This window comes from Engraulis encrasicolus, chromosome 23 (genome assembly GCF_034702125.1).
Source record: "Engraulis encrasicolus isolate BLACKSEA-1 chromosome 23, IST_EnEncr_1.0, whole genome shotgun sequence".
Classification (NCBI taxonomy): Eukaryota; Metazoa; Chordata; class Actinopteri; order Clupeiformes; family Engraulidae; genus Engraulis; species Engraulis encrasicolus.
Genome location: NC_085879.1, coordinates 38,309,751 through 38,328,705, shown reverse-complemented (window position 1 = coordinate 38,328,705; position 18,955 = coordinate 38,309,751). Strand labels below are relative to the sequence as shown.

Sequence of the window (18,955 nt, the reverse complement as noted above, 5' to 3'; positions counted from 1 at the left end):
AGACGCCCACTATACTGCCCTACTAAGGCAAAGTGCAGTAACTACGCCAACATTGAAACTTGAGGGAAAAAAGGCCTTCAGAGCCTTGGTGTTTGGATATTGCCAATTACAATCAGTGCTTGAAGTGTGTGTGTGTGTGTGTGTGTGTGTGTGTGTTTGGTTCAGGGAACCCAGTTCCCTTTCCTCATAATTTTGATTATAAGCGTTCCGGCAGAACTTATCTTGTGCGCCATATTTTATACATTCACAACAAATGTTTCAAAATGCGTGCAGGCAATAGGCCCACAAAAACATGACTTATACTGATTTGGTACTGATGAGACTGTCGGAAAATCAGGGTTCCTGCACTTCTTTTTGGATGGTATTTTCAAACGATTAGGGTTCTTCCTGCACCTCTTTATTTCCACTTCAAACACTGATATAGCACTGATATAGCAGTATCACTAAAACGGGACACATCTGGACCATAAGGCTTTGTCACAAGACAAATGAGGTGTAATGTAGACCATTTTCAGTCTAAACTAAAGTTTGTCAAGATTTGTAGTTACTGGACTTTGTAGGGCAGTATACCACACACAGCACTGCAGTGGTTCCCAAACTGGGGGCCGGGACCCCTAAGGGTGTCGCATACTTTACATGCGTAATTTGGCGCATTTGGCGCGAGAACCATTAAAATGTGGCAAACCATTCATAGTCAAAAGCGCCATTTACAGACTTTTACTTGCATTTTCGGAAGTGTGCCCTCTGCTGTTCATGAGAGAATCTGTCGCAACTCGCTGCTGGTTTCGCGGAGGGGAGTTGCGGACAGAGGGGACTGTCCTGAATATAGCCTACAGTATACTTTTATAACCTTTCCATTCAAAGTAACAGTATTCACTTCATTGTGTAATAAATGTATTTGCCTTTCCTGTGATTTACGTTAAAGATTAGGAAAAAATGTGTTGGTGGTCAAAAGAGGGTACTAGCAGAAAAAAATCTGATCTTTTGCAGTACTACACTGTGCTAGGCTGTCTGGATAGAGACCTGTCTTGACTTACTTACTGACTGACAGAGGATGAGTCATCTGAAGAAGCACCCTGCATACAGTATATGCAACACACATGTACACAAACACACACACACAAACAAACACATAAACGCATAAATACACAACTTACTTACAGGTAAGCACATAAACACACTTACTCCTACACCTGTATTTACAGTTGCGCAGTTCTGCATGGAGGGATGATGCTGTTGCAAACACCTCCCCTCATCAACAACACACACGTAAACAAAGACACACACACACACACACACACACACACACATACAAACACACACACACACACACACACACACACACACACACACACACACACACACACACACACACACACACACACACATACAAACACACACACACTTCTTCCACCCTTGGCTTCTTCGGCAGGACTGCAATGTGTCACTTTAAGCACCGGGGCGTAAAAATGGCTGCCTGAGCTGAACACGCATCTGTCTCGGCCGCTGCCACGACTTGTAATGCGGGTGAATAAATGTGCGGCTAGTGGGTGTTGTGCGTATACCAGAAATGCAGCGCTAATGGCCATTTGTCAAGCAAGCGCTAGAGCAGTGACTCTCAACAGGGACTCTACAGCCCTAGTCAGGCCAAGAGCAATGTAAATAAATGGGGCAGCCGTGGCCTAGTGGTTAGAGAGTTGGTCTTTCAATCTAGGGGTTGCCGGTTGAAATCCCCCCTGACCTGTCCCTACATCTCCATCCATGGCTAAAGTGCCCTTGAGCAAGGAACTCCACCCACTTTGACAGGGACCAATCAACAGTAGCAAAGCAAGGGAAGGACGGAGGTCAGCAATGCTGTTTAGGAAACATAAATTGTTATTCTCTAGGTCAGACCAAGTCTCGAAGAGATTTGAAAGTCGATGATAATCAGGCTACTACAGCCCCATCCCAGGGGGGGGTTGTTGAGCCCTAGGGGGGCATTGAGAAGGATACAGCTCAGAGGGGGCAGTGCTTAGTTGACATTGAGGAACATAAGTCTGGTTTATTTTTTTAATATTAAGGGGGGCGTTGGCAGCTTAATGACTTCAAGGGGGGCATTGGGAGGCTTATGATGGTATTCAGGTGCCGTTTATTCAATAAAATATTGAGAACCACTGCACTAGTGTAAGGACGCCTCGTTTGAACATCTTCTGCAGTTAGTCTCACACACACTCTCACACACACTCACACACACACACACACACACACACACACACACACACACACACACACATACACACACAAACACACACACGCACACACACACACACACACACACACACGCGCGCGCGCGCGCCAAACACACTCTCTCTCAATCTCTCTCGCTCTCTATCTATCTATCTATCTATCTATCTATCTATCTATCTATCTATCTATTTATCTATCTATCTATCTATCTATCTATCTATCTATCTATCTATCTATCTATCTATCTATCTCCCAAACCCCCCCCCCGCCCCCAACCCCACACACACACACACAGAATTTGTTTTCTGTGTCACCTAGGCATACACACAGCAGAGGCAGCAGGTGTGTGGATGAAGTGGAGAAGGCTAAACTAAATTGCCAGCTGAACAAGAGGGCTCCTTCAAAATGGAGCCACACCACTCAGGATTTGCACTTCACGTTAATTAGACATTTTCCACCGTCTGAAGAGAAGAGAAGAGAAGAGAAGAGAAGAGAAGAGAAGAGAAGAGAAGAGAAGAGGAGAGGAGGGGGAATGGCGGAGAGGAGAGGAGAGGAGAGGAGAGGAGAGGAGAGGAGAGGAGAGGAGAGGAGAGGAGAGGAGAGGAGGGGGAATGGAGGAGGGGAGAGGAGAGGAGAGGAGAGAGAGGAGAGGAGAGGAGAGGAGAGGAGAGGAGAGGAGAGGAGAGGAGAGGAGAGGAGTGGAGAGGAGAGGAGAGGGGAGGGGAGGAGAGGTTGAGAGGAGATGAGAGGAACAGAGAGGAGAGGAGAGGAGAGGAGAGGAGAGGAACAGAGAGGAGAGGAGAGGAGAGGAGGGGAGGGGGGAGTGGAGGAGAAGAGATGAGAGGAGAGGAGAGGGAGTGGAGGAGAGGAGAGGAGAGGAGAGGAGAGGATAGGAGAGGAGAAGAGAGGAGATGAGAGGAGAGGAGAGGAGATGAGAGGAGAGGAGAGGAGAGAAAGGAGAGGAGATGAGAGAAGATGAGAGGAGAGGTTGACAGGAGAGGAGAGGGGGGATGGAGGAGAGGAGAGGAGAGGAGAGGAGAGGAGAGGAGAGAGAAGGGGAGGAGAGGAGAGGAGAATAGAGGAGAGGAGAGGAGAGGAGAGCAGAGCAGGAGAGCAGAGCAGGAGAGGAGAGGAGAGGAGAGGAGAGCAAAAATGGGGAGTGGAGAGGAGAGGAGATGAGAGGAGAGGAAAGCAGAGGAGAGGAGAGGAGAGGAGAGCAGAGGAGAAGAGAAGAGAGCAGAGGAGAGGAGAGGAGAGCAGAGGAGAGGAGAGGAGAGGAGAGGAGAGGAGGGGGGTGAGAGGAGAGGAGAGGAGAGGAAAATAGTGTTGAGTTAAAGACAAGCAATAGCCTGCTGTTTTAGCCTCCTGCTTTTTGCAGGATTGGTTTTCCTGGAGCCAATTACCTCACCAAGTTTCCTTTCAAGTCTTTAAAATAAGTCAGTTTGTCCAGCAATGTGTAAACATTTACTATTAATATCTTTACACAATTGTAAATAGAATCTAGGGTTTGCTGCAAAGAAAATCAGGATTATATAAATTACACTAGTAGTGGTTGGCAACAAATCTGGATGAAATATTTGTAGCCTAGAAGGAATGTGTTACTTGTTAGAACAGGTTGATGGGTAAAACACATTTGATCGATTTGAAATCAGCATTCTAGAAAATCAAATCCATCATGTCCAGAACAAATTACTTTACAGTTGAATTCAAAGTTGGATTTGACTTTAAAAGGCCTATGAACTTGAGGCCTATGAAGTACAGTAGGATTCTGCCTTGAGTCCGTATGTACCATTTCACTCCATTGTGATTTGTAATCATTCCCGGTTACATTGTCATAAGTGCGTCAAAACAGTGTCGTGACACAAGAGTCATAAACAGGATGTCAATGTCATAAACGTTTTATTGACATGAAAGGTTTACATTGCTAGGGCTGTCTTTACCATCACAGAATGTCACTTATAGACAAAGTCATATAGCCTAATGTTTATGAAACTGACATAATGTTTATGGCACACTCATGACTGTGTTATGACAATGTTATGACACTGTTATGTCATACGTATGACGACGGCACCAAGGTAAGTGTTATCTAATTCCCTTTAGCACAACACGTGGCTTTCAAATGGTGTTCTGTGCATGGCTCAAATTGATTCATTTAAAAAGCATGCAAACTAATTCTCATCCAATTTTCCTTTTACCTATACCGAGAGGATCCCACTGGTGCCACGCTCGCCACTCAAGTGGAAAAGAAGTAATGAATTCTCTCTCTCTCTCTCTCTCTCTCTCTCTCTCTCTCTCTCTCTCTCTCTCTCTCTCTCTCTCTCTCCATTTGAGCGTGATGGAAATTCCTGCCGAGGCGTGCAAACGCATCGTGAAGATGCCACACTGGCGGAATGAGAAAATATGGATTACGGTTTTGGGTATCCATACACTCAACATGCATGTGTTCACTTTTGTGTCAAAGAGGCACGGGCACTTAACTTGCTCGCCAAGCTTGTTTACAACCCGCAAATTAAATGGGTCATTACCTTGGACAACAATCAATTAAAACCATTTGCTTAAAAGATCGAGGCTTTGCATGGCTATTCAAACAACCACAATACAAGGGCAAGGTGGCTTTGAAGGTGTGCATCAACTAATTATCTATCAACAACAAGCACCTCAAAAAATCTAATAAGAATATCAAGCATATGCTGCGATTATACATGGGATTTATAACACAATGTGATATTAGTAGGCCTATACCATCAACACAACCACAAGAAAGGTCCAAGTGATTGTACTGGGAGAAACACACGCGTGCACACACACACACACACACACACACACACACACACACACACACACACACACACACACACACACACACACACACACACACACACACACACGCACGCACGCATGCACACACACACACACACACAAACGCATGCACACACACACACACACACACACACACACACACACACACACACACACACACACACACACACACACACACACACACACACACGCACACACGCACGCACACGCACGCACACACGCACGCACACACACACACACACACACTCGCACTAGTCTTGATGCTATCAGGATTTTGCAGTCGGAGTGCCTCCCAGCACATATGGAGGAGAAAATCACTTGGAAGAGCATGTCACCCAGACATGATAAATGGCTATGGGAACAGATCCAGTTTATGTTGTGTCTTGTACCATTATGGTTGGGAATTCGGTGCTCTGTGTTGTGTTGTGTTGTGTTGTGTTGTGTTGTGTTGTGTTGTGTTGTGTTGTGTTGTGTTGCGTTGCGTTGTGTTTTGTTGTGCTGTGTTGCGCTGAATTGCGTTGCATTGTGTTGTGTTGCGTTGCGTTGCGTTGCGTTGCGTTGCACTGTGTTGTGCTGTGCTGTGTTGTGCCAGGTCCTTTCAGTTCAGGTCATGTTACTGAATGTGAACTATTTGTTGTGGTTTACATGGTGGACTGTCGAGTTGTTGTGTTATGGTGTGTCTGCTGTGTCTAGCACTTTCAGTTCAGGTGTGACGTGTGAGGTTACTGAATGTGAAAAATGAAAAAAGGTCGCATCATGCATAGGATTCTTTATTGCACAGACGCCTATCAGTGGTCTGCCGTCGTGTGCGAGGCAAACTGTTGGGTGACGCCTGCTCCAACCTTTATGAGGTTACTGAATGTCCCAGTTGAACGTATGGAAGGCCTGGGAATTCCGAGCAGAGCAACTACAACACTGAGTGTGACGTTTTATTCACACACCACTCTTGCACCTGTTTTCTTTTTTCTTTTCTGTTTTTTTCTCTCTCGACAAAACACGTTTTACTTTCAAAGCAGCAGTAGCAGTAGTAGTAGTACTGAGATACAAGGAAATGAGCCAAAACTATTTTCACACTTCCCAGTCCCACAAAATTCCATTTCAGTTACCACAGCAAAGCTGTGTGCCTGCCTGGCTTCACAGCCCAACTGAAATTCCAATTTATTTTCTGATGTCCATGTTAGATCTGTTCATCCATCCATCCAGTGTATTTCCCTCCATCCAATCAAAGGGATGACACATTTTTGAAACATGGACAGACACTTGAGACAAACACTGAAATAACACTCAATGTACTGAAACAGCACTCACTGGAACCTACCAAACATACAAGGGGGAAAACCCTTGGTAAATAAATGAACAAATAATAATAACAACAAATGTTGACGATAATAACACCCATCAAACTGTGACAACCTCCAAACTCAATTACTCTGGATTGGACAGAAGGGGAGCATGGCAGAGGGAGAGGGGAAGAAGAGAGAGAGATAGAAACCCCCACCCACCCATCTGCAGATTTTTAGCTCCCATTGATTTTGCCATTTAGTGCTCTTGAGAAACACTGCGGCAATAAGCAGTCCAATCTAATTGTAACAGGAGAGGGGGATCATTGTGTTTCCTGGGAGTGAGACTAGGGAAGACAGCAGTCGCAGCAGCAGCAGACAGAGCCACTGGCAGCTTTGGCCAGGCCCGGGACAAAGTCATCCGAAAGGGCCCCAAACCCATGAGGATCCAATTCTGGGCCCCCTCTCTCCCTGGGCCCGGGACAAGCAAGATGTCTGCAGACAGGGCCACTGACAGCTTTGGCCAGGCCCGGGACAAAGTCATCCGAAAGGGTCCATCCCATGCAATGGACAATGTGGGGACCAAATTCTGTATCCCCACTCGCACCTGGGCCCGGGACAACTGATCCCTTTGTCCCTCCACCCCCTGTCGGCTTCAATGGCAGCAGCAGGAGTATAGCAGCAATCAAGGCCGCTGACAGCTTTGGCCGGGCCCAAGACAAACTCATCTGAAAGGGCCCCAAACAATGCAAACAATGTAATTGTGGGACCCCCTTCTCCCTGGGCCCTGAACCACCGACCCCTTTGTCTCCCCACCCCCTGGCCGCTTCCCTGGCAGCGGTAGCCAGACAGGGCACAGTATAGTAATCATAGCTTAGTTGAAGGTCATTTTTGTTTGCGCCGGCGACGTCTTAAAGGACTATGAACTGAATCATGTATTGATCCCGCCATTAAAATGGATTTTCTCCAAATATACCGGAGGCCCCCTCTCTGTCTTCTTACCTTGGCCTTGCCTTGTCTTGCCGCTCTTATGCATGCAGGACGGAGAGCTGGGTATGGCCTGTGGCTGCGGGATCGTCCTTAATAATAATTGTTCCACGTGATTAAAAAAACCCAAACCATTATCGGAAACCATTTTCTCCGTGGGACAAAAATATAAATATCCTAAAGACTGTCATTTTTTTTACACTGCTTACCCAGAAAAAAGACCCACCACCACCATCACACCAGTATTACCTCAGGAAGGTACACATCTTGATTGTTTACATGGCTTCCGGAAAAAATGGCAGGATTTCAAGGTGTAATGTGCAACACTCCTGTGATATTATTACGTACATGTATGTATTGTGCTTCCTTAAACGAATATTGTTCAGGGATGCAAAATGAATTTCAGTTAAAACTGACAATAACGTAATATATACACTTTATTACAGGCTCTAGGCCCAATAGGAGGACATACAACATATATGTACATAAAATAGTTAGTAAAAGAAGAAGAGAAGAAGAAAACAAACAAGCAATCATGCATAAGCATGTAAAAACAAAGGGTACTATTAGTCATGACAGTCTTAAAAGGCAAGTGCAAAGAAATCCCGCACACTGTCCATTCCACCAACCAACTTTAATAACTTCTCTGAAGAAGGTTGGATGACCGAAACGTTGTATTAAAGTTGGTTGATGGAATGGACAGTGTGCGGGATTTCTTTGCACTTGACTGACAACCCCGCTGGGATAACATCCTATGGACCTGCCCAAACTACAGAGGTGTGCAAAAGCGTCTCTGTTGAACAGTCTTCAAAGGCAGTCATACCAATGCTACCACATACAGTATATTCCATATACAGGTATATTCCACATATATTGATGTTCTACATATAAAGTGTCATTGTATTGTATTGTATCGTATCGTATCGTAGGTCTGCCTGTGGCTTATTTAGTGATCAATTTTGTGTGCAGTAGAATATACGTAGCGCCCCCCGGGATGACCTTGACTTTATGTGTCTGTGATCCAGCAGCTGGAGAGATCCATCCATACAACCGAGGGTGGATTACTGCACCGGCCTACCGGGCCCAGGCCCAGGGGCCCGAGTCAAGGGGGCCCTGAAGCACAAGCCTCTATATTTCCATTCTTGTATCGCGTTAAAATCACACTTTTAACAACTGCATTTTCTTTTCTTCTTTTTCCAGAGGAGACAACCTCCCCGAAACCCCAACAATATCAGGTCTCTAACATCTGGTTTAAAATCCTACATCATTTTGTAAACAAGCAGCACCCATGAAGGAAGGGGGGCCGTTCTTGTTGTCTGGACCAGGGGGCCCATGGAGTTATGATCCATCCCTGTGCACATCAACCAATATCTAGACCAGTGGTTCCCAACCTATGGGCCGCGACCCAACCTATGGGTCACCAAAGATCCACGGGGGCCGCGAAGCCCTCTTGATTTTAAGGGGTTTCATTTACCATATGTAGCCCATGTTGAATAAATGACAATTGCATAGAAGCAACATAATTTGAGTGCTACATTAAACATTTATTCTGTTTTTGAACAAAGACGAATTGAGGAACAAAATGATAACTAAAATGAGTTTTCGCAGGAAACAGAGCGTATCACGCAACTCCCTCTCAAGCGGGCGCTGGGTCATCAAATCTTACAATGGTAAAAATATGGGTCCCTAGAGAAAAAGGTTGGGAACCACTGATCTAGACTACAGCAGCAACGTCTCTTAAGGATTTCTATAGCGTAGTAATAAACAAGCACTCCATGCTTTTACTGTAACACAGAAAGTGAAAAGCCGTCAAGTCCATTTAGCACATTGGTATCGCATGTCACCAGGGTTACGGGGGGGTTAAACTGTGGTTAGCTTGTGAGCTTCTTGTGAGCTGGTGGTGAGCTCACGCTGCTCTACAACTGTGCGACGGGTGTCGATGACACACAGCAATCTTTAAAGGTTCAGAGGTCAAGCCCTTGGTGAATTGCTTTTAAATGAGAGGTGCTGACAGTTCAATAGTTATGAACTTACTCATAGAGGAGATAGCGTAGCTATGTGGGTCTCTGGTGTTGCTCCCTCTCCACATTGGGTTGGCCTTTCTCTTCATGAAAGCGCCATACATAAGCCAGGGGGTGACAATTCCCTCCATTAGGTGACACCGGTGGTGAATAGAATCTGATGGATTGACAATCAGGTCCCAAGGGGGGGTGAAAAGGGGGGAAAGGGGGGGTGAGATGGAAGATGGGAAGCCTTGTGTCTGCCATCCATCTGTTATCTATCACTGAGGTACAGATAGGCTGTGCTGTGCGTCTTTTGTGTTGCGATCCATTGCAGCAAAGCCAAAAAAATGAAGGATCTATCATCAGGGTCTCCATGCCAAGATGCTGTTATGACACGGGGGAAAGTAGATTTGTAACTAAGTAATTCGATTGGCCCATCCATCAAGATGGCGGCCGGCGGTGTGGTGGTGGGGTGTGATGGGGCAAAATTGAAATCTGACATTTAGAGATGTGGCTGCCTGGTGCCTTTGCTCTTGCTTTGATATAGACTGCACGGGTGCTGCTGGCAAATGGTTTGTTTCTTGCCTGTCCCTCAATGGCATCTTTGATAATGTTTAGGTTGAAACATGTGCACCCTTGACATTTCACTAAAAGGCCAGGTGTGCTGTTTATTTATATGTGCTTGCTTTGCGTCTCGAGTCCCCAAGGAGAAAGATGTCACTGCCGTCGCCTGTTTTGGTTCACCACCATTGGATGCTTTTGCAGTACACCTCAGTTGAAATGGGTGGTAAGTAACCAATGGTTCAAAGTTGTAAGTAAATATCCCACACACCACCCATTAGGCCTACTACTTGCAGTTAATTGCAAATGTAAATGACAGTGTGCTGGATATTTATTTGGACCTACTTCCTGCTAGGCCTGTTTTGGTGCCTATTTGACATTCCAATCAAAATGTTTTCATCCACATTTTCAAGGCAGACTTCAATAGGCCTGCCTCTGTTTGTACAACCCAGAGCAAGAGGAGAAATCGTATTGCTCTCTGACAGGTTTTAGACTAGATAAGATTAGAAGAAAAAAACAGATTAGATAAATTGTATTGGTTAAACAAAGTTTGTCTCAGCACTAAAAAGTTGAGATAGCCAAAGGTTTGGGGCATACATTGTGTAAAATGCCAAAACACAGCAGCACCTAAATGCTGCAATTCAGGAAAACAAACGCACGCTTGCTTTTCCGACTGGAATCCACTGTGTCACGTGACAAACCACAGCAGGACCACAACCAGGAAGTAGCTACAGGGGTTGCTCGCTGATGTTTTTTTTACGTCTAGATTCATTCAATGCATTTCTTCTTTCACGGGATCACGTATAACAAACATCTTGTTTCCAAAAGACCGTCACATGACGGGGGCTGGTCTAAATTCTAACAAGGAAGCTGCTCACGGTTGAGAACAGAGAAGTAGCAGCGAGCACATAAATTTGTCCACAAGTCAGTGGTCCACAAAGATGATTTATTTACTTGTATTGTTAGTATGCGTATCGGTGTGTCCAGTTCAGGCGTTGGACAATGGTCTCGCCCTGACGCCCACAATGGGATGGTTGCACTGGGAGAGATTCTTGTGCAACACTGACTGTGAAAATGATCCTGACAACTGCATAAGGTAAGGGCTAAAAAACGACATGGTTTGTCCTCAAATTGAACTTGAAATCTCACTGCTAATCTATGAGAAGAAGTGGAGGACCCGTGGTCACCATTCATTTGTAGCGTATTGAAGTCATGAAATCTGACCTGAAATGAGAATCTCACATGCTGTGTAGGCTATATGGCTGTAACACAATGCATTGCACGCGTTGCGTGAAAACGCTAAGCACGCAAGAGTTATGAATTAGGATTTTGGTATTGTCACACTCATTGCAGCAATCAGTAAATGAAAAGGTAGCGTGAGCCACAGCTCGTTAAGTCATATGACGATCTGACACACGCACCATGGTCATGTGTTAACCATCCTGGCTGCCAGCTGCACAAAAACACATTGGTGTAAATAAATGACAACATCGTGTTGTTGTCAGTCACACCACCTACTTTCACTGACCTTACAGGCTGTCAGGGAAGCCGACGGGTAAACTGGCCACCTGCCCCAGCCGCAAGAAGACGAGGAGGCCCAGAATTGGGTCTGCAATATTGTGTGTAAGCTGTAGAGGCGGCCTCTCAGATGACATTGTACTGGGCCCAGCCAAAACAGCTAGTGCCCCTGCTCACAGTGGAACTATACTGTCAGTCTGCTGGTGGACTGAATTTTGCCCTGTCTAATGTAAAACCAGTATGAAAGACCATGATTTTTCCCCCTGAAATTGCGTAACAAGAATGAGTTAATTGCACCATCTAACTCATACTGATAGAGGCTGTACTTCAAACAGATAGGTCTCCCTTGGCCTTGAGCTATGGATCAGCCCAAGATTTCCTCTTCAACAAAGTTTCTCTCTGCTCCAGTGATACCGGGTCCCCAGGGTTGAGCTCCCAAAGCCCCCCCTGATTCAAACGCTTCTCTGTAGCATTTGTAGGACAGAGAGAGACGGTTCTTTGTGTCTTATTTTCATCACAAATGGTGTTTTTAAAACGTGTGTGAGTCATGTTTCCTGTGAGAAAAGTATGTAGGTAAGCTAAATGGAGCATCGTTCATTCATTATTATTGTGTTGTTCATTTCACATCATCGTGACAGATGGTGAATTGGCCACTAAGCAAAATGTCAATGGAGACTGGAGAGAGCTATGAGCCAGACCTCTCTTTGTATGCTGACAGTGGTCTGCACTGGCACTTTCCCCATCTAGCTCAGTGGTTCTCAACCTTTTTTGAACAATCACCCTTGCTACAACATCACCACAAGCCTGCCAACATCCCCTATTACAAAATAAAACAGACAAATGCCCCCCATCTGCAAGTTACGCACCCCCTGTAGCTCAACCCTCCCCAAAGGCTGCCTAATGGCCCCTGGGGGGCTGTAGAGCCCCTGTTGAGAAACACTGATCTAGCTGAAAACCACCTCAAGCACCCAAATCCACCTATGGTTGTGGACGTCTTTATAATCTTGCCTGTTTAGTGCGCTTGTCCACTTCCAGTCATGTTTTCAAAGTGTAAGACTGAATGAGAGCATGGACAAACCTGCTCTCAGGACAGGAGTCTAAAAGATGAAAAATAAAGCTAATTGGCTGGCTATAGCCCATTGTCCCAGAAAGGTGCCTTTGCCACTTCCTTATTTATTGTTACGTAATGTAGTCATAACATGGCAGCTCTTCTTCTCAAAGCCATCACAGGTATCTTATGTTAAGTTGCCACTATTTTTTGAGAGAGAGAGAGAGAGAGAGAGAGAGAGAGAGAGAGAGAAAGAGAGAAAGAGAGAAAGAGAGAGAGAGAGAGAGAAAGAGAGAAAGAGAGAAAGAGAGAGAGAGAGAGAGATGGGGTAGGGTTGGGAGAGGCATAATGAACTGGGCCGGACTCGAACCTGGGTCCCCCTATATGGTATACTATAGTAATAGGTGCTATACACGGAGATTAACTGTTTTGTTTCACCCAACCTGTGGCAAGATGGATTCATTCCATTGGTTACAATCTAGTGCCACACATTCCAAAGGGCCTTGTTTTACCAGTCCAATTCAACCAGGTAGACCATATAGGCCAGTCACCTGGCTGAACTGGAGCAGGCAAATCCAGATAATTTGGAATATATGACACTGGATTGTAAACTTGTAAACTTGCCTATTACTGTTTACCAGGGGAGCAACAGCACATAAAGATGGCGGGTTGGGAGCTCAAACGGCATCCTCCGTGAACTGCTTTTACACCCAACCCAACTTGTGTGTTGTGGCAGGTTGGGAGTCGAACCGGCGGCAACCTTTGGGCTACAACCGGTAGCTTTGGGCTAAACGTGCCCTTACCCATACTAAACCGCTTACCCATGAACTGTTTCATTTCACCATAACTTGTGTGTTGTTGCTGCCACCAGGGAGAAGCTCTACATGCAGATGGCAGATGCGATGGTGGCGGAGGGCTGGCTGGAGGCCGGCTACGAGTACGTGTGCATAGACGACTGCTGGCCCCACCACCAGCGCGACGCCCAGGGACGCCTGCAGGCCGACCCCAAGAGGTTCCCCAGCGGCATCAAGAAGCTGGCCGACTACGTGAGTAAGATGTCAGGATAACTATTGCATTATATTAAATAATAAAACCCAACTTAGAAACAGATTCACACAGGAAACATTCAGTACATTTTAGAGCCTACAAACTACTCCGACAGCTCAAAGGGGGAAGACATCCAGTACATTCAGCCTACATGTGGAATGTCTGCCCAAAGCAATGGAGTGAGTCTGTTGGTTTTTATTGGTTCAGACATGCAAACAATACGTTAACTTTTTCCCAGTTTCACAAGGTTTCCTATTTCACCAGATTTGTACGAACAGCTACATATTATTCTGTTTGTCAAATAAAGATAACCTGCAATTTCAGGATAAGCTTCTTCTTGACCCTTTCAAGAAGAGTCAAGTCAAGTCAAGTAGGTTTTATTGTCAATTTCTTTACATGCACTGGTCATACAAAGAATTTGAATTTCTTGCAAAATCTAGCAAAATCTTCCTTTTCAAGGCACGGCCTTAACTGGGAAGTGCTGGGGGAAACCCACGACTGTAATAGCTTGGTGGCTGAGCTAGGGTTGGTAGCTCATATCGACATGACAGCCAGCCCCTTGTTCCTCTCTCTATACTACTGGCTGACTCTCGATTGCCTCACAGCTTGTGGTTCAGCTATTGCTGCTGTCATTTGAAAGTGCTGCTGCTGCTTAGTTGATGAGGTTGTCAGTACACTGTCAGTCCAGCAAATGGCTCCTGCTGTTAAATTTTAAGTTAAAATATGATCCTACGATGTGTTTAACAGATTAGACACATGATTCATCACTGAGAATTTACGTGGTTGATATTTTTCTTTCTGTGCCGGTGCGTTACACAATACTGCCCTCTTGAGGTGATGTATAGTCCTTACACCCTGAAAACCTCACAAAATGACATTGACGGAAGCTTGTTTCTTTATCAGATCCATTCCAAGGGATTGAAGTTCGGAATCTATGGAGACGTGGGTTCCATGACGTGTGCTGGCTATCCTGGTAGTCTGGGCTTCTATGAACAAGACGCCAAAACCTTCGCAGAATGGGGTGTGGATTTGTTGAAGTTTGACGGCTGCTATATGAACGACATGGATATGCTTGAAGCAGGTATATGGAACATGATAGGGTTTTATGTGCATTGTATTGCGTAATGTAATGTAATGTAATGCACTGTATTGTATTTTAGTCCAGCTTGCTGTAGGTCCAAACTTCATTCAAGTGACTTTTTTTATGATAACTGACATTTGTCACCCCGGTAACATTTTGAGGACCTTTGTGTGAACTGTTACTTTGTCTTAGATGGATTCAATGTTTTTTCTTCTTCTCTTTTCATCTATTCTTCCCTTTTTATTCACCTTTTCATACCTATTTCACATCTGCTCGCCCTCTTCCATTTTTTGGGGCAACTTGCTCACTATACCATCTCTTTGCATGTTTTAGGTTATAAGAACATGTCCAAGGCTTTGAACCAAACGGGGAGGAGCATTTTGTACTCTTGTGAGTGGCCATTGTATGAGTGGCCACATCGTCAGGTAAGCAGTTGTTTGGAGGGCCAAAGCGACATGGTATTTCATACGAGGTCATTTATTAGTACTTACTGTAGTTACAGTGATTTAATAGGGCATGTTTTCTGTTTTCAGCCAAACTACACAGCCATAAGGCAAACCTGCAACCACTGGAGGAATTATAATGACGTGTACGACTCCTGGAGCAGCATCCAGAGCATCGTAGACTGGACCGCCACTCACCAGAAGATACTGGTCCCGGTCGCAGGCCCAGGAGGGTGGAATGACCCAGACATGGTAAGAAATTACAGTGTAATTTCTCTGTGTGCACTTCAGTGCATTTTTTTTTACATTGTTGTTTATCTATCTGTTAAGTACTTTAAGCTACATGTCTTGTATGAAACTGTGCTATACAAATACAGTTGCTATTATTCAGTGGAATTGTTTTCTTGGTGGAAAATGGCAGAGTTCTTCTTTACTTAGTGTCAAATTAATTGTCAATTAATTGTATTTTACTACTACACCAATACATGGGTTTCGCGTTTGTAAACAATCCCTGGCTGCGTGACACTGGCTGCGCACTGCTCAACCTCTGATTGTTGGAAACTGCTGTCAGTCAAAAAAAATAGCTCACGTGGTTGGCTGGCAATCAGACATCCGTCAGTGCACGCACCCACACAAACACAAATTTGTCATTTAATAAAATAATATGTGACTATCTGTTCTTATCTTTGCAGCTGGTCCTTGGGAACTTCGGCCTGACCCACGACCAGCAGCAGTCTCAGATGGCCCTGTGGGCGATCATGGCCGCCCCGCTGCTCATGTCCAATGACCTGCGGGACATGTGCCCCAAGTCCAAGGCCCTGCTGCAGAACCGCAGGATCATCGCCATCAGCCAGGACCCGCTGGGACAGCAGGGCTACCAGGTTGGAAAGGTAAGCAGTAGCCATGTAGTAGTTAAGAGAGGTGGTGTTACTTTGGATCAAAGGGTAGCAGGTTCGAATCCCTTCCTTAGCAGTTGGAATAATGTTTACATGTTAAATATTACGCTTTTTATGCGATGTCCCTAGTAGACCTATGTCCATGGTGCATGGGGCAGTGAGAATTTTAAGAAGGAATTTTAAGAATTTTGTCTGAAAATTGACTGACTGATGTACAGTCCAATGCTACAGCTGTCACTAACTAAATGAGGGCATTCTGAATCAATGAAGCACCGCAAATGTGCAGTAATTGGGTTTTCAATTAGGCTATCAGCACCAATTGTGTTCAGTCATAGTGTCATGTGCAGTAATTTCAGTCTCAAGATGCCCATCAGTAGTTATTCCCGTTTGAAAATAGTTGTGAATAGTATTTCAAAATAGCCTGGTGAACGAGCGCCACCCGCTGGACGCCAAAGTTTTTCAGCTAGCGTACTCCGGTCTCACATTTAGACTGGTTTATCAGGCTAATTTCAAAAGACTTTCCTTCAAAAATTGATGCACAAGAGCACACAGTTCATTAAACCATTTGCAAGAAAGGGAGTAATGGAGTTGGAGCAAACATTGAATAGAACTTCTTTTCTTTTCTTTTTTCCCCAGATAAAACCATTTGAATATATAATGACACCAGCCTGCCACGCTCAGAAAATGTACCTTCAATTTGCATAGCACTGTGCATTACTGTGAGCCAAGGCAATTTGGTTCAACCATTGTGAGTGTACTGTATAATCAATGGGTTCAACGTGTCCACTGCTACTGTGCTGTTGATGAATGACAGTAAAGAAAGTCAAATTAATATGGCCTTTGTCATGGCTCAAACGGTGCGGTGTATATTAGTTATCTTTCAAAGTCTACTACTGTAGTAACCATGTGTCCCCATCTTGTTTTGGTAGGCGTTTGGCTTTGACCTGTGGGAGAGGCCGCTGTCCGGTCCGTCCTTGGCCGTGGCTGTTGTCAACCGGCAGGAGTTGGGCGGCCCGAGGGCGTTCCCCTTGGCCATAGCGACTCTGCCCAGCTGGCAGGTGTGTGACCCCAAGTGCAACGTCACCCAGATCCTGCCCACATACCAGGAGCTGGGGGTGCTCGCTCTCGACGGCAAGCTGGTGTTCAAGATTAACCCCTCGGGCACCGCTCTGGCAACCCTCACTCGCATCAAGTGAACTTGGAAGGGAGACGTGGGATCATGCGTAAGGGCGTGAAGACACAAAAGCACTTTATAATGGAGATTTTAATCTGCGTTTATGAGGGACTGATTCTATTGCACTGCTACCTTGCTTCACCCAATGAGCACATTATGATGAATATGCCAATAGATGTGTGAGGATTTTCTTGAATGTGTTTTTTAAGTCTATCAAAGACGAGCAAAAGTACATGGTGAAAGAGTTTCTGAATCTCACAAGTCAGCTTTTCACAGTATTCAATTCTGATGGAAAAAAAAACTTTTCTCCTGGTTGGTTGTGACTTGACATTCAATAACCAATTTTTGCCGCATCACTGTAGAAAATTCTTGGTTAAAACGGAAATTCATGTCACACTGAATGCAGCCATTTTAGCAGTTGGCTGAATTTCATTGTGTGTAGCGACACTGGGTTTTTAGACTTGACAAAGGGAGTTACTTTTTGTGACAATTGTTTTATTTCAGGTTTAAATGAAGGGAAAATGATTTAAGTTTAAATTATGCCATTGCTGGTCCATTTTTGTACTGATGTGATCTGCGGAATAAAATTCTGAATTTTAACCTGGAGTGATCAGTTTTCCTCAATGTTACCACACTCCTTGAGTCGCTGGAAATTCAGGTGATTTGCTGTCCTGGAAAATTCCAGCAATACCATTTGGCAAATCTTTCCAAATCTAGGATAAGTGCAAGGGTTCCTTCCATTATCCCGACTCTCACCCTCCCTCGTGTTTTGTGGCCGCCTGATACAAGAGGTCATTGACAAGTTTAATTTAATGTGTGCATTCCAGTATGCACACTACCAACCTCCATTTGCGATTGTGGCCACGTCGCCCCGCCCCGCCCCTTGGACCACAACTTTTGGGGGACTGTTTCATTCACCATCCCAATTGCAAATGAGAAAATGACAAGAATTGTGCTTTCACAAGATATTGAATTCATTTTCTCAGGTCGTCACAAGCAGGCAAGGGACGACAGAAGTCAGCATATTAGCATCCACAAAATATCAAAGCGCAATTCAAAAGGTTTCTCATTTGCAATCAGGATGTTGAATGGGGACAAGTCCCCCAAACATTCTTGTGGCTAGGCTGACAGCAGGGGAACAGCATGGAGTTGGGGTGTCGTGACACACAAGGCCATATGCACAGGTGGACAGGAGTAGGGATCATTGAAAGAACCCCAATTCGTTCTTCTCCTGCCTGCTCCTGTGGCCTCAGGCACGTGGACAAGAGGCTTGACATCAATAATGCAATGTCTGATTACTTACTGAAGCAATTCTGGGAAATTACATTTGTTTTGACTATGGTTAGCTGCAGCTCCCTAGGACCCAGGTATGCACTTGGACACATCCCAGAACAGCACAATGCAAACAACCTTCATGCGAGATGTAAGATCAGTGAAGTACAATTTTGTGTCTAAGAACTCCAAGTAAAGCCGTTCTGCGAAGTTCTCATCTATGCATTTCATTAGTGTTGACATGGTCCACACATTTTCGTTTGTATGAAATGGAGAACGTCTGGTAGATGTAAATTACCCTCAGACACTTGTCTTAATCAAAGCCAAATTAAAAAGCCATTAAATGAATCAGGAAGGCTTTAAGTGATACTGTCCCATTTTTGGAAATAAGCTTATTTTACACCTTCCCTTTAGTTAAATAATAGGGTTTTACCGTTCTCCTGTACTTTCAACCGTTTTCTAGTTATGACAGTGCAAATTTTATCTCCAAGCTAACAGTTCACATTGAGTCCTATGAGACCAGTTAGCCGCGAGCTGGTCTCATAGGTGTCAATGTTAACTGCTAGCATGGAGGTAAAATTTGCACTGCCATACCC

The 18,955-nt window shown here is 44.9% G+C and overlaps 1 protein-coding gene across 1 annotated transcript; it reads left to right on the top strand.

Moving 5' to 3' along the window:
• Window positions 1–10,598: 10,598 nt before the first annotated feature.
• On the top strand, window positions 10,599–17,687 carry gla (galactosidase, alpha). Its single transcript, XM_063189787.1, has 7 exons — window positions 10,599–10,976; window positions 13,318–13,492; window positions 14,397–14,574; window positions 14,908–14,999; window positions 15,108–15,269; window positions 15,710–15,907; window positions 16,843–17,687. Exons 1-7 carry the CDS (start codon window positions 10,822–10,824, stop codon window positions 17,107–17,109), a joined length of 1,227 nt encoding a protein of 408 aa, XP_063045857.1. The 5' UTR covers window positions 10,599–10,821; the 3' UTR covers window positions 17,110–17,687.
• Window positions 17,688–18,955: the final 1,268 nt, after the last annotated feature.

Coding starts and splice junctions, on each gene's coding strand:
- gla (XM_063189787.1), top strand. CDS start 10,822: ATGATTTATTTACTTGTATTGTTAGTATGCGTATCGGTGTGTCCAGTT. Junction 10,977..13,317: donor GATCCTGACAACTGCATAAG/GTAAGGGCTAAA, acceptor TGCTGCCACCAG/GGAGAAGCTCTACATGCAGA. Junction 13,493..14,396: donor TCAAGAAGCTGGCCGACTAC/GTGAGTAAGATG, acceptor TTTCTTTATCAG/ATCCATTCCAAGGGATTGAA.